Source organism: Manduca sexta, chromosome 17 (assembly GCF_014839805.1).
Source record: "Manduca sexta isolate Smith_Timp_Sample1 chromosome 17, JHU_Msex_v1.0, whole genome shotgun sequence".
NCBI classification, from domain to species: Eukaryota; Metazoa; Arthropoda; class Insecta; order Lepidoptera; family Sphingidae; genus Manduca; species Manduca sexta.
In genome coordinates this window covers 6,321,425-6,334,490 of record NC_051131.1, presented here as the reverse complement: position 1 = coordinate 6,334,490, position 13,066 = coordinate 6,321,425, and the positions used below count along the sequence as shown (strand labels likewise).

General features: G+C 32.7%; 1 protein-coding gene across 2 annotated transcripts in view; it reads left to right on the top strand.

Annotated features, from left to right (window-relative positions):
* LOC115454644 (sex peptide receptor) overlaps positions 1 to 13,066 on the top strand; it is a 57,325-nt gene that overhangs the window by 38,582 nt on the left and 5,677 nt on the right. Inside the window, exon 4 of one of the 2 annotated variants that reach the window (XM_037439757.1) lies at positions 11,804 to 11,970. In XM_037439757.1, the coding sequence (XP_037295654.1) occupies positions 11,804 to 11,970 (167 nt within the window). Of the gene's footprint in view, positions 1 to 11,803; positions 11,983 to 13,066 lie in introns of both variants that reach the window. The other variant, XM_037439756.1, reaches the window with a different exon arrangement.

Here is a 13,066-nt window from a genome sequence, read left to right as displayed (position 1 = left end):
AAACAAAATGGCTCAACGTGCTCAAACCGAAATAAGCAGAATAAAACATTATTACTTACTTTTTGGGTTTTAAGCATAATGTTTAAATTTTAAGTTTTAAATATATTGTCGTGGATGAACTGCGGCTTAGGTACTACTTATTGTTATTACTTAGAAAATCTTATAATATTATTAATGATAATAAAGTAATATTCATAAAAATAGAAACCTTGTTGAGGCATACACCTACTCCAAATAGAAAAGGAACGAAAATCTGTTTTTTCTTTTTGCTAGTTTTATCACGTTCCATTATCCATGATCCAACAACATAATAAGTGTCATTAATTTTGTGGAATATCTGAGTGTCTTATGTTTGTAGAATATGTGATATAAATAGCAAATGCTTCAAAAGTCAGAAAGAATGCAAAGATAAATCATGTTCGTTGTTGTTTACTTCACGTCTAGATGTTGCTATGTACTGGCATATAAATAATGACGTAGTAACGAAATCTTGTCAGTTTATCAAATCCTACGTAGGTTTGAAAAATAGCTCGAACGTTTGAAAAGTGGTTATAAATATAAAAGTTGGAAAGGCATACTAATAATACATGATATTGGTAGTTACATCGGCGAATTAAGTAATAATAATAATTTATTTATTTTAAAAAAAGTACAGTACTAATGAGTAGAGGAGGCTCGTGCCCAGCAGTGGGACACAATATAATACAGGGCTGATATTATTACAGTATTAATACTTAACCTCTAACAGTCTGAGTAGAGCCGTATAAATAATACAATTTTGATAAAATATGGGAATATCTGTAGCCGAAGTAGGAAGAACCTCTATTTCGGTCTACAGCGCTAATCCCCTCGAGATAATCAAGTATCCAATAGTGTCTAATTTAATAACTAATTTATTACAATGCAGAAACTCAGCTGTGAACAAGTAGAAAAGACTATAATTCATAAAAAAAAGGTGGCCATTAAAAATGCTATTTTTTACTCATAATTACAATCTAATACACATTGTTTAGTTTGTATGTAAGTTTAACGTATGGGCAGTAAACAATGTATACATTTATATTTTAATGTTCTTTTTTATAGATCAAGCATACATAGCAGAAAATAAAAGATGATGCCACTAAAGAAATGTTTAATGTCGTGTCCGAATAACGGATTCTTATTCTGATGGCACAAGGTAGGATTTGGCAGTGATAGAGAGGTGAGCATGCGTCCCATCAAGCTGATACGGATTTATTTTATAAAATGGGATGTATCAAAAAGTATTGCTTTAAATAAACAGGACGTAACGCAGTTGTGTGCGTCTTATACGTATAAACTGAAATGAGATACCACGTTACATTTTAATGAATCTATAAAATTTATATTAGACTATAAATTCAGTTTCAGTCAGTAAAAATTGGCTCACTAATTAATTTCATGAAAACCATTGGAAAAACATAGATATAAACATTGATACGATATATTTTTCTAATTCTACCTCCCGGGTTTCAGCCAAGATACTTCCAATTTATATGTAAGGATAAAGTTTACGTATTCCGCAATAAGAACGGCCCCCTAATATATTCAGGGCAATGACAAGCCGACGGCAATCTTCGGAAAATTTACTCTCAAGCGCCTATTGTGTTCCAATAGGGTAGCAAATACATAGGCCTATATCTACATACAATTGGAATAGAACTAAGAACAACGTGATGAAATTAAACTTGAATGGAATGCTTTCAACTAGATAATTCAAAGCACTCTTGAAACGTCAGTTATACCGAATATGATATGGCTATGAAATTGAAATTAATATTACATACATAACATAACATCACGCATTTTATCCCCGAAGGGGTATGCAGAGGCGCAACTAGGGCACCCACTTTTCGCCAAGTATGTTCCGTCCCATGATGTGATAGGGGGCGAGCCTATCGCCATATCGGGCACTAATTCCAGACTCCGGGCTGATACTGAGTAGAAAAACCCAAATATCACTTTGCCCGACCCGGGATTCGAACCCAGGACCTCAGAGCGCTATTGTACCGGACATGCAATACAACTACGCCACCGAGGCAGTCGGTGGGGTAGTTGTATTGCAATTAATATTATTATATTCATGCACAAAATATAAAACACGCATGTGTACACACATTTCAATTAATATTGACATTCCGTTTTTCAAACTTTACTGTTATTGAGTGATCGTGCAATAAATTATGGAATATATAACTAATATTTTTAAATATTCAACGAGTGTTGAGAGCATATTATTCATTCGTAAAGCAAATATACTATTCATTCCCATATCAATGGATCATTATATATAAGTATGTTATTGTATGTATCATTAGTATGAGCGTGGAGTTTATTATTATGGATATTTTTTTAGTTTTATTAATAAACTGGGAAGGAGTAGGTATGTTTGATTAATCTGTTTTAAATATAATACATTACATAGACTTATCTATGTTTATTATTTAGGTTAGATGTGCCAATGGTGCTCACAAAAATCGGAGAGATTTTTTTCATTCATGTCAGTCGATATGGAGGAATTATACACTCCATTACGCACATATTCAAGTTTTATTATATAAAAGGCGTTCGCAGCGATGATTGGAATGTGTAACACGTTAAATACAGACATAGAAAATTGCTATAAGATTAATTGCAGACATTGAAGAAATCTGTAAGCATTTAAATGCAATCTGTATAAGTAACTCGGTTTCGATACTTTCTATTTGCACTGGATTGAAAACCAGTTAAATAGCTCAGCTCCTTCATAATATTTTAATGATATTCCCTGACTATTTTATTGGTTTAATTTGAAGTCGGAGCGTAATATAGTGACACATGTGGGTGCGACAACGCATGTTTACCTTCTCTACGGCGGATTTAATATAGCTTCATTAATCTTCGTGTTCCCCTTTGGTGACACAGTTTCGAGGTAATTAATTAAATATCCATTTGGTCGCTTAGAATTATTGATAATTTATAAATTATATCGTATTTGATACACTAAATAATAAAGCGCCTAAACGTAAAGAACCTGAAGTTGTAATAAATTTGAGAATTTTCCAGAATTTTGTAAGCAATAAACGTAAAACAGTCAAATAATAAATTTTGTGCAGACAATGCCATAAGTCTTGAATTAGTATAAGTTATATCCCAATTCCTAACTAATTTCAGTAATACCGAGCCCCATGCTGAAGCTAGTTTTATTAAAGCATTCTTTTTGAATAAAAAATATGTTTTATTTATTTTATTTATGCTGAATCGGCCATTATTAATAGTGTGACAGCGTCGATGTACCAGTGGCAATATATAAACACGCAATGGCGTCAATTGTAATCTATAAATCGTCGCAACACTTAATAAAATCCACTGTATTAAAATAAAAAACATAAATATTTTTTCCACAAGTTAAATTAGAAACGTGTTCATAATTTAATCCTCGTTTAATTTGTTTAATTACCTAATAGTACAACAGGGTTGGTAAAATATAGTCATATTTTATAATAAAAAACTTAACCATTACAAGTTATTCGGAATAAAAAGTTTTTAATGAGGAGGTAAGTGTCAAATAGTGATAGATGTGTCGCCGCAGTCACTTCACCGGCATACACTATTACGGTGGCATGTCGGGAGTAGCGATATGTTTTACCAATCGCTCATCTTCTGACAATATTTGAAATATAAATTGCTGCTCCACTTTACATCCAACTTCCGTGGCGTATAAAATCGCGTATGTAAGAATTTTTCTAATTTTTCAAACATAATATAAAATTCTAATTTGGAACTCAAGGCGATTAAAGATATGTCCTACCATGTCGCATGTTTTGCGATTTCACAAGAGGATTATAACCTGAAATATGTTTCTCGTTGACATGTCTCGTAGGATCATGAAATTTGACGAAAAGCAATATCTTACAGCACACATGAAGGAAAAATTTGAAAACGGTAAATAGGTCATAACAAAAAACAGCAAAATTAAACTTATTATTTGCGGTTGATGCAAGTACAGTATCTAGTGATCTAACAGCAACGTTAAGCTTGTTCAGTTTGAACTTGTACATAGATACCTTACCCACAATTTTGTACGGAAACCTCGATATGCGAGTACAACTCGCACTTGACTGGTTTCTAATAACCCATGACCATCTAAACTATTGTAATACTAAATAAACAGTTGCTAATTATGCTACTTGTATAAACTAAAATTACCATAAGTACTGGTTTTTTACCGTCACGTTTAAAACTTGACGTAATATGTTATGGCATCTGAATTCCATTGCTCAAGGCTAAGATTGACGTTTTAATAACAAAAAACAAAGGTTATTACTATAATTCGATGGCTCCTACGTATATAATCGTATGTTTGTTTTGCACTTTTTTCAGGACAGAGCTTTAAAGGTGTTTTCTTGCACCGTATCGTTAATTTTAACCCTTTTGTTTTGAAATTTAATCTATGCATAGATGATCTAGGGAGGCACAATATAGGGTAGAAATAAAATATTAATTATTTGTAGTTTTTTAAATATTGCAGTTACGATGATTTCTGTCGGAAATGCATATTGTAAAAAAATAGTAAGTGCTACTTACGATTTTTTACGCCTGCTTAAATTTTTATAGAAATATCGTATATAAAAGTTACGGTAGTATACAATGATCTTATTCAAGTAAAATTGAGACGTAACATATACATGCCATAATTAACTGCGTACATTGTAAACTTACTTGATTAGTGTCTGTGATGATTAGGTGATCAAAAATGTATTTATATTATAATATTATATTAAATAAGTCGGATTTTTAATATAATAGTTTATTAAAATAGGTTTAAATAAAAACAGTAAATTTTACCTTATGTTATATTTATTATAAAGTATTTAGGTGGGTACTATTCTTATACAGTAATAAATAGCCAAAGATAATTATGAAATTAACACACAATTTCTCGTTTTTTTCTGGGTATACAAGTTGAAATGTATGTAACCAATGTATAGGTAATTTTTTTTACCTACGTACATGCAACAAGGAACTAAATGTTATCTTAAATAAACAAAGTGACCCTTTCATTACCCTTAATTTTCTAGAATCACAGTGACATCTAGATATAAAAGTTTAATTTATATACTAGATATTTTATTATGTATAGATTGGCAGTATTATAATTGAGTATCACAATTTACGTAATAATCTTTTTATTAATTAGATTTTAACAGTCGTTATAAGAAAGATTTAGTAGGTAACTTTCATGAGGAACATTAACCCGTAAAAGTAGTAATAATGGCTATCTAAAATCATTTAAAAGCTTATTTAATATCATATAAAAACATAACATAATAAACTCTGTTTGCCAGTAAGTTATGAGTACTCTGCGTGCTCTTTATCGTTTGAAAAACTTTCTCCCTACCAAAACTAAGGCAATGCTTGTGTAATCCCTTATCTTTTCTATAATAGACTACGATGATGCGTGCTATTTTGATCTGAATGCAGACCACTTCAATGAACTTGACTGCCTCCTAAATAACTGCATTCGATTCATTTTGAATCTCCGTAAATATGGTCATGTGTCTTCCTACCGCTCACAGTTGAAATGGCTGCCCATACGTCAACGCCGTTCTTTACGGGCACTCACTATACTTTCTCTATACTTTCACATCCCAAGTCTCCTTCCTAATTACCTTCTCAATTCCAGTATCTAAGTACTTAGTACTCATAATAAAAACCTTCGCTCCTCAAACAATCTTCTAGTTAAGTGTCCCTCTCACAGTTTCGACTTTACTCACCTCTGCCTTTGCAAATCAATCCATTCTTCTCCGGAATGCACTCTCACCCCGATATTAGGACGACCACGAATCGTTTTGCATCCAAAACTAAGGTTCTACTGCTGTTGCCTAACATATGTATGTCCGTGTAGTTATATTTTTATTTATAACATTTTTTAACATTTAACATTTATTTTATTATTTTTAACAATTTTTATTCATTCCATATTATATTTTTTTTACACTTACCTTTATTGCCTTTAGACTCCATCACACAAAGATTAACTGGTAGAGAATGCCCTTTACACATTTTACGTATATAAAGTGTAAAATAAAAATGAAATAATAATTACATAGATCATTTTAAGTGTCAAGGATTAGTATCACATGATTTACTGTACTTAAGATAATATTAAAATCAAGAATAAAAGAGATCTCGTAACCGTCATAAGGAACAATCGGTATCTTCTATAACGGTTTGAGAAGATAATGATGTCTTGTTCTGAATCCTTCTCATAAGTCTCTCTCTCGATATCGAGAGGATGAAGGTTCTAATGAAAGGCCTTTGTAAAAACTGTGGTGAATTTTTAAAATGACACCACTAGTAGAAAGACTAATCAAATCATTTTTTTCGCTTAATGTATGGCCAATGCATTGTAGTAAATTGGATTTACAGAAACATTGTTTTGTTGTCGACGCCGGGTATTCATTTTCGTCACAATTTTCATACAGTCTAAGGTGGTTTGGGCATTTGAAGAGGATGGATGATAAGAGACTGACAAAGACGATCTATAAGGCGAATGTGGATGGAGGAGCTGATAGGGGTCGAACGCACCGTACCTTTGAATGTCAGATCTGACATTCTTAGTATAGGTCAGGACAAAAGTACCCGGAACCGGCGGGAATGCATGAAAAGATTGATGAAGGTGAAGAAAGCGAGAGAAGTATGTCAGCATCTTTCAAAATGGCAATCCATAGTCTGTCTCTACCCCTATGGGTGAATTATGGTATGAACAATTGTCATATACTTCTGTTCATCAGTCATATTTATGTAGAATGATATTAAGGCTAGTAGTTTTAATTATTTAATCTTAGACCACTGAACAGTATTACCCTGCAAACTTTTTCACCAATTTTTATCTTGTAGCGTCAACTTAAAATCAAGAAAATTTACATGATTCATCTCATTTACTTTGTATGGAGAAAAACAATCACCATACAAAATCCATCAATAATAAAATAATAATAATAATACCGAATTTTTAAATAACCTCATAGATAATATCACAAGTAGTTAAAGTCGTTAATGTTGGTGATATACTTTCAAAATCTTCTCCCAAGAGTTCAGAAAGGGCTAAAATTTCAATAAGGTCGACCCTGGCTGGTGACGGAGAGACTGAAACATTAAAAAACTGACATAAGACAGCATTATTTTTGTTGAGTTCCATGTATACTATTGTATTGATAGTTACGATAAGAGATAGAGCGACGTAAATTATATTAAGATATAAATACGATAGTAAACACTTTTGTGCGAACTAAGTAAAATATTGCATGTATTAGATACGATAAATAACTTTCGATAATGATCGATGTAAAAAAATGTATGTGTCACATGCGATATAATTTTAAAAACAAAAACAACGTACATAATCGTATGTGCTACTAACCATATTCTTACTTGATTTGATTAATAAGCATTACTAAAAATTGTATTTTATAATAAACTGCGTAAATATTACAAATATAATCCAAAAAGACTTACCCAATAGCCTGTTTTCAGTGTAATTGTTTGAAATGCAATGATCCTCTTCATTTTTATTTACAACGTTACAAACATTGTAGTCATTTTAAACCAATCCACAAGCAAATAACACAGAGTTTTTGTGTTCGTGAATATTTCTTGATAGGTATAAATATGTAATTACATATTTCTAGTAGAACCAATCAATAATGCTCACATCGAGTTAAACTAATATTTTAGGTTCGAACATGCGTATGCTCAACGTATCGACCGGTAAGTGATACATACGACGCACGGCGCTTGACCCTTCTCCCCCGTAAAATGTGGCCAAAGTAAATACGATCAGTTACGTCGCTTGCAAAGACAACATACGATAGAAAACGGAAATCTAAAATACTTAATTTTCAATATTTGACTTTCAAATTTACACAGTTCATGGAACACATCTAGTTCATTTAGAAAACACAAAAAAGTAAAAACAGCAAAATTGTGGGATACGATTATATACGTAGGAGCCATCGAATTGAGTAACTGATGAACTACATTCTGTGCAGTATGACATTAAAAATCATAATTTAAAGATATAAATAATTTATTGACACCAGAAATCAATAATATATAGTTGTATAATATATACTTATCATCATACTTTTTGTATGCGTTTGCTATTTTCATTCGAAATAACGCTAGGCCCGCCCCTATCATATGCGACGAAAGTAGTATCTGTACCTATGTTTACCTAATCGGAAACATTAGGCCTTTAGCCTTAATTGCTCTAAATCATTTTGTCTTTCATAAATAATCTCTATATCTGCTCGAAAACGTCCTTTGTGTTTGATATATGCCTCAAAAGCTATAAAGAACGTAATGAATGTAATATTCGCTGTTAAAGTGTGTCATTTATTCTGTTCTCAAAGGAATAAAATATGCCCTGAAGGGCGAGACACAGTAAAATGGCTTTGTGCTAATTCGACGCAATTTCCCCAGAGACAGTTTACATTGAGTTCAACCAAACATCCTAAATAACTAGTGTAATACAACACGTTAGATGGGATTAAGTGGGCAATAATGTTTTATGTATATTTGTATTGCAATGTTAGTGCCGCGTAAAACAAAACGAACTACTTTTGTATTGCTAAATCATGACAGTGGGTGATTTATATCCCCATAATATGATAACATTCCACAATTTCCTACAAAAGAATAACGATATTACACACTGTTGTAATGGTATTAAATAAAATATGTTGTATAGATTTTTACCATGCCATATGTATAAGTTACGTTGGATACTATATTGCATATAGTACTAAAAAGAGTCTGAATTATTGGCTGAATCATAGCTCCATTGTATGTAATTATAAAATATATTTTGGATGACTGATATAAGTTAAGAATAAGATTCATTATACATTCAACGTTTTCAATATCTCATTTGAAATTTAAACAAACAATAATTTAAATTAAAATACATCAAATATGTCAATCTTTCGCATTGTTCCAATAAATTTGTATAAATAAATATGAAAAATGTTATTGATCAAAATATAGTCAAATGTTGATTAAAATAAAAAAAAATAGTAAGTATTGTTTTTCAGGTTAATAAAATAAAAACCTGTAAAATCTACCACAAACTCAACTTCAAAGTAAATAAAACGGTTTCAGAATTTCACATTACGCTGAAGAATGCCGTGGCGTGCGGGAGCTTTCAGTATTGTAGTCAAGTTAAATTGTTATCTTTTTTAATAACGTTAACTTTCATATTTCGTTGAAGCTTTCACAAGAAAACTTGGACGTATCGCAAGAGGTATGTTAATAAAATACGAACTTCAGGTGCTTCGCCTATCTAAAGTTTACATAATATTTTTAACTTATAGATATTATACAAAATTAACTCTAACGCTATTTCGAAAACGATGAATTGTAGGTAAAGATTAAAAAATCAAAAATGAAATAAATAGCCGCGGTAATTTTCTAGAGAATTATATTACCTACTTTGTGATAAGTCCTCCTACAGGAAACTCGTTGAGTCATTATCACCGCAAGGTCTATTTCTATAGTGTGCAAATGCTATTAATTACTAATTTACATCAAATTGGTTGCATTTGCACACGCGATTGAATATGATTATTCCCCATCACCATGAAGCTGTAAATAGTTGGTTAGTGTTATATTTGAGGGCAGGAGTTTATAGCCATGCTATATAATATTTATATATTAACCGCTAGACAGGAGCGAACGCAATATCTCGTAGCGGTTGAAATATTATAGGTAAATAAATTAAAAAGTCACGTACCAATTTGTCTGAGCAGTTTTTCTTGCCAAACACACCTTTTTAATGTTGATACTACGCTGATTTTCTTTGTACCACACCTAGTCTCTGTAAGGTAGATACTAGTCTGTCATACAACTCGTTAACCTTTATAGCCACGATTTGCCGCCAGCTGTGACGTTCCTCCAAGCTTCGATACAATATTTACCATTTACACATAAAGTACGGGTAGTCAATGTAGAAAATACGTTTATATATACAACCATGTTATTGATTTCAAAAGTGGCATTTAAATATAGTGGAGAAGTTCAATGTCACGAACAATTTATCGCGATCTGTCAGAAAGGTAAATTATGATAATTTAGGGTCGAACAACATGACTGGATCAAAACCTTTATATTAGCATAAACTTTTGCAGTCAGCGGGTCTGGTCATTTACATTGGTTTTGAAAGAATATTGTGCCTGTTGGGTATTAGATTTTGATATACTTATGTGTTTTCATACTGTAGTAGATTATCCAATAGATTAAAAGTCTTCTCAGGGTATACAAATGTATATCTTCTATCTTCTATCTATATCTATACTTATAATAAATCTGTGGAGAGGTCAATTCTGTACATGAAATATATTTCCAAAATAACTATCAGGGGGTGATTAGGGATCGATACTGATGCCAAAAATGCAATTAGTAAAATTTTTGTCTGTCTGTCTGTCTGTCTGTATAACCGTTATAGAAACAAAAACTACTCGACGGATTTTAACGAAACTTGGTACAATTATTTGTCATACTCCTGTGCTGGTTATAGTATACTTTTCATCACGCTACAATTAATAGGAGCAGAGCAGTGAAGGGAAATGTTGGGAAAACGGGAGAAGTTACATTTCTTAAGCTTCCGTCGCGTGTGCAACCTTAATGGTTAAAGCTACACAGAAATCATGTATGACGGAAATGTTCTCCTTAAAATTATGTAAAAAATATCCCACAACAGCATATGTCTATCTTTTATGGTTGACTCACAATAACACGTGTAACTCCCAATAGCTTAGCAGTTCGAAGCTTTCTCATTATATTTGTCTACTCTTACGTTTATAACACTCTCAGTCATCCCTAATTAAAAAAGTTAACATTATTAAATATTCCATAAAAAGAATCATAGAAATCGGTATAGAAACACCAAAGTTATACATGAAATACGCTAATAATAAGCCATCATGCGTGAATACTGAATCATGCTATAAGGATTATTTTTGTATATATATAAGGTCGCGAACGCACAGGCAGGCGGCTTGCTTGGCACCTAGAGGCTAACGAATCACCTAGCGAGTAGCTTCGTAAAACGAACATTCCCGAACGTTCGCGACCGGATCCATTTTTGAAGTCCGAAATCCACGCGGGCGAAGCTGCGGGCGGAAGCTAGTTTTAATTATAATCATTTTAGTTATACCAGGCTGATTCTCACAAGTAACATGCGAAAGATTTACCACCTAGTTAATGGTGTACAATTAAACCTTGTATATTTTCAACTCCAAATAACGTAATGTATTTATATAACAATGTTATTAATTAATTATATTTGTTTTATGTAAAAGTAGGCTGTAGAAATTCGGTTAAAATACGTTAACAATACGATCTGTGCCAAATAGCATGAAACTTATTTAGGGTTCTTAAAATTATGGTTTCACGTTTAAGAAACAAGTTTCATTAACTCAAATCATTTATAACAGCTAAAATGATGCCATTAGATAAATTTACAAGCCAATGTGTCACCGTGAATATGTTGTCTTCTTCAAGATGTTGTTCACAGTATCTCAAAATATATTCAGGACAAGGTTCATTTGTACACAAATTATTGTCCTCCAAATCCGTTCTGCATTTTCTACGTTTACTTCTAACAAACATTTACAAACGTTCGCATTTACATTATTGAAAAGAAATAAGATTTGAAGGACAATAACCTACCTTAGTAATAATCACCATTGTTCTTTACTCTTTGTGTCACAACTTTTTTCTTATTATCAATTCTTGTTACCAGGAGATCTAATGGACATGCTGGCGCTATTCACTTCATCGGTGAATTTTGTACTCTACTGCAGCATGAGTAGACAGTTTCGATGCACCTTCGCCAGACTGGCTCGAGGCATGCTGTCAGCTTCAGAAGAACCCGCCAAATTCGCTGCAAAGTTGGAGCCCACCACACAGGTAAATTTTCAAGTAAGGATCGACCATCGATATATTACGTGGTCTCTGTCGCGAGGTAATATGTTATAACCGCCAATGTGACTGATACCATCGCTTATCGTAACGCAGCATGTCTAACTAATTCTATCGCAATATAGCATAATATTAAATACGAGGTTAGGATTCTGTGTGCATCGTGATATTGTTGGCAGAGTTTTAAGATACTTATTTAAATTGATAATGCTTTAAGATGTACGTCGTAATGAGCTTGGAAAAAGTATTAGTCGATATATAATATATTATTTTGTCGAATCTCATCTGCGTAAAATAAAACATATACGCATGTGGATTTATGTTCGTAATTGTCTATGTTATTACAACTTAACTCAATAATAAAGCAATAGCATTAACTAATCTCGTTGGCAGACGTAATCTTTTCACGAAGGAGTGTGTAGGCGACGGCGTGAAAATACAGACGAAACAATAGCCCCATCGGAACCATGCGTGCGTCACGTTGACTACAAAGACAAAAACCCGATAAATTGAAGTGTCCGTAATAAATACTCCTCTAGGATACGTAAAAATTGGTACAGACAGACTAACGGCTCTTTTATTCATTGGCAGTGTCAGTGAAAGTTACTGTTACTTTTGTCTAAATTATAACGTTTCGTCTTCTTCGGCATTTGGAAGTCCATTGCTGAACATACACTTCCTCTAAAGATTTCCAGACCAATCTGTTAGAAGCGGCCTGCATCCAGCAGGTGCATCAGAACGTTTATCGTGGCAACTATTATGGCTTTTACTTTAGTTTTTGTTTGTATTTTTTTTTATTTCAACTTGTATGACGAAACAAGCTTGCCGTTCGCCTGATGGTAAGCGATAAGACCACCCTAAAACAGTAGAAACACCATCCAACACCTTGAATTACAAAGTATTGTTTGGTATTTCACTGCGCTCGCCATGTTGAGTCTCAGATGTTAAGTCTCATTATGTCCAGTAGTTACACTGGCTACTATGTCCTTCAAACCGGAACAGTGACTACACACTGCTGCTTGGCGGCCGAAATAGACATTGTAGTGCTACCTACCCAGGCGGACTCTCAAATATGAGAGACCTA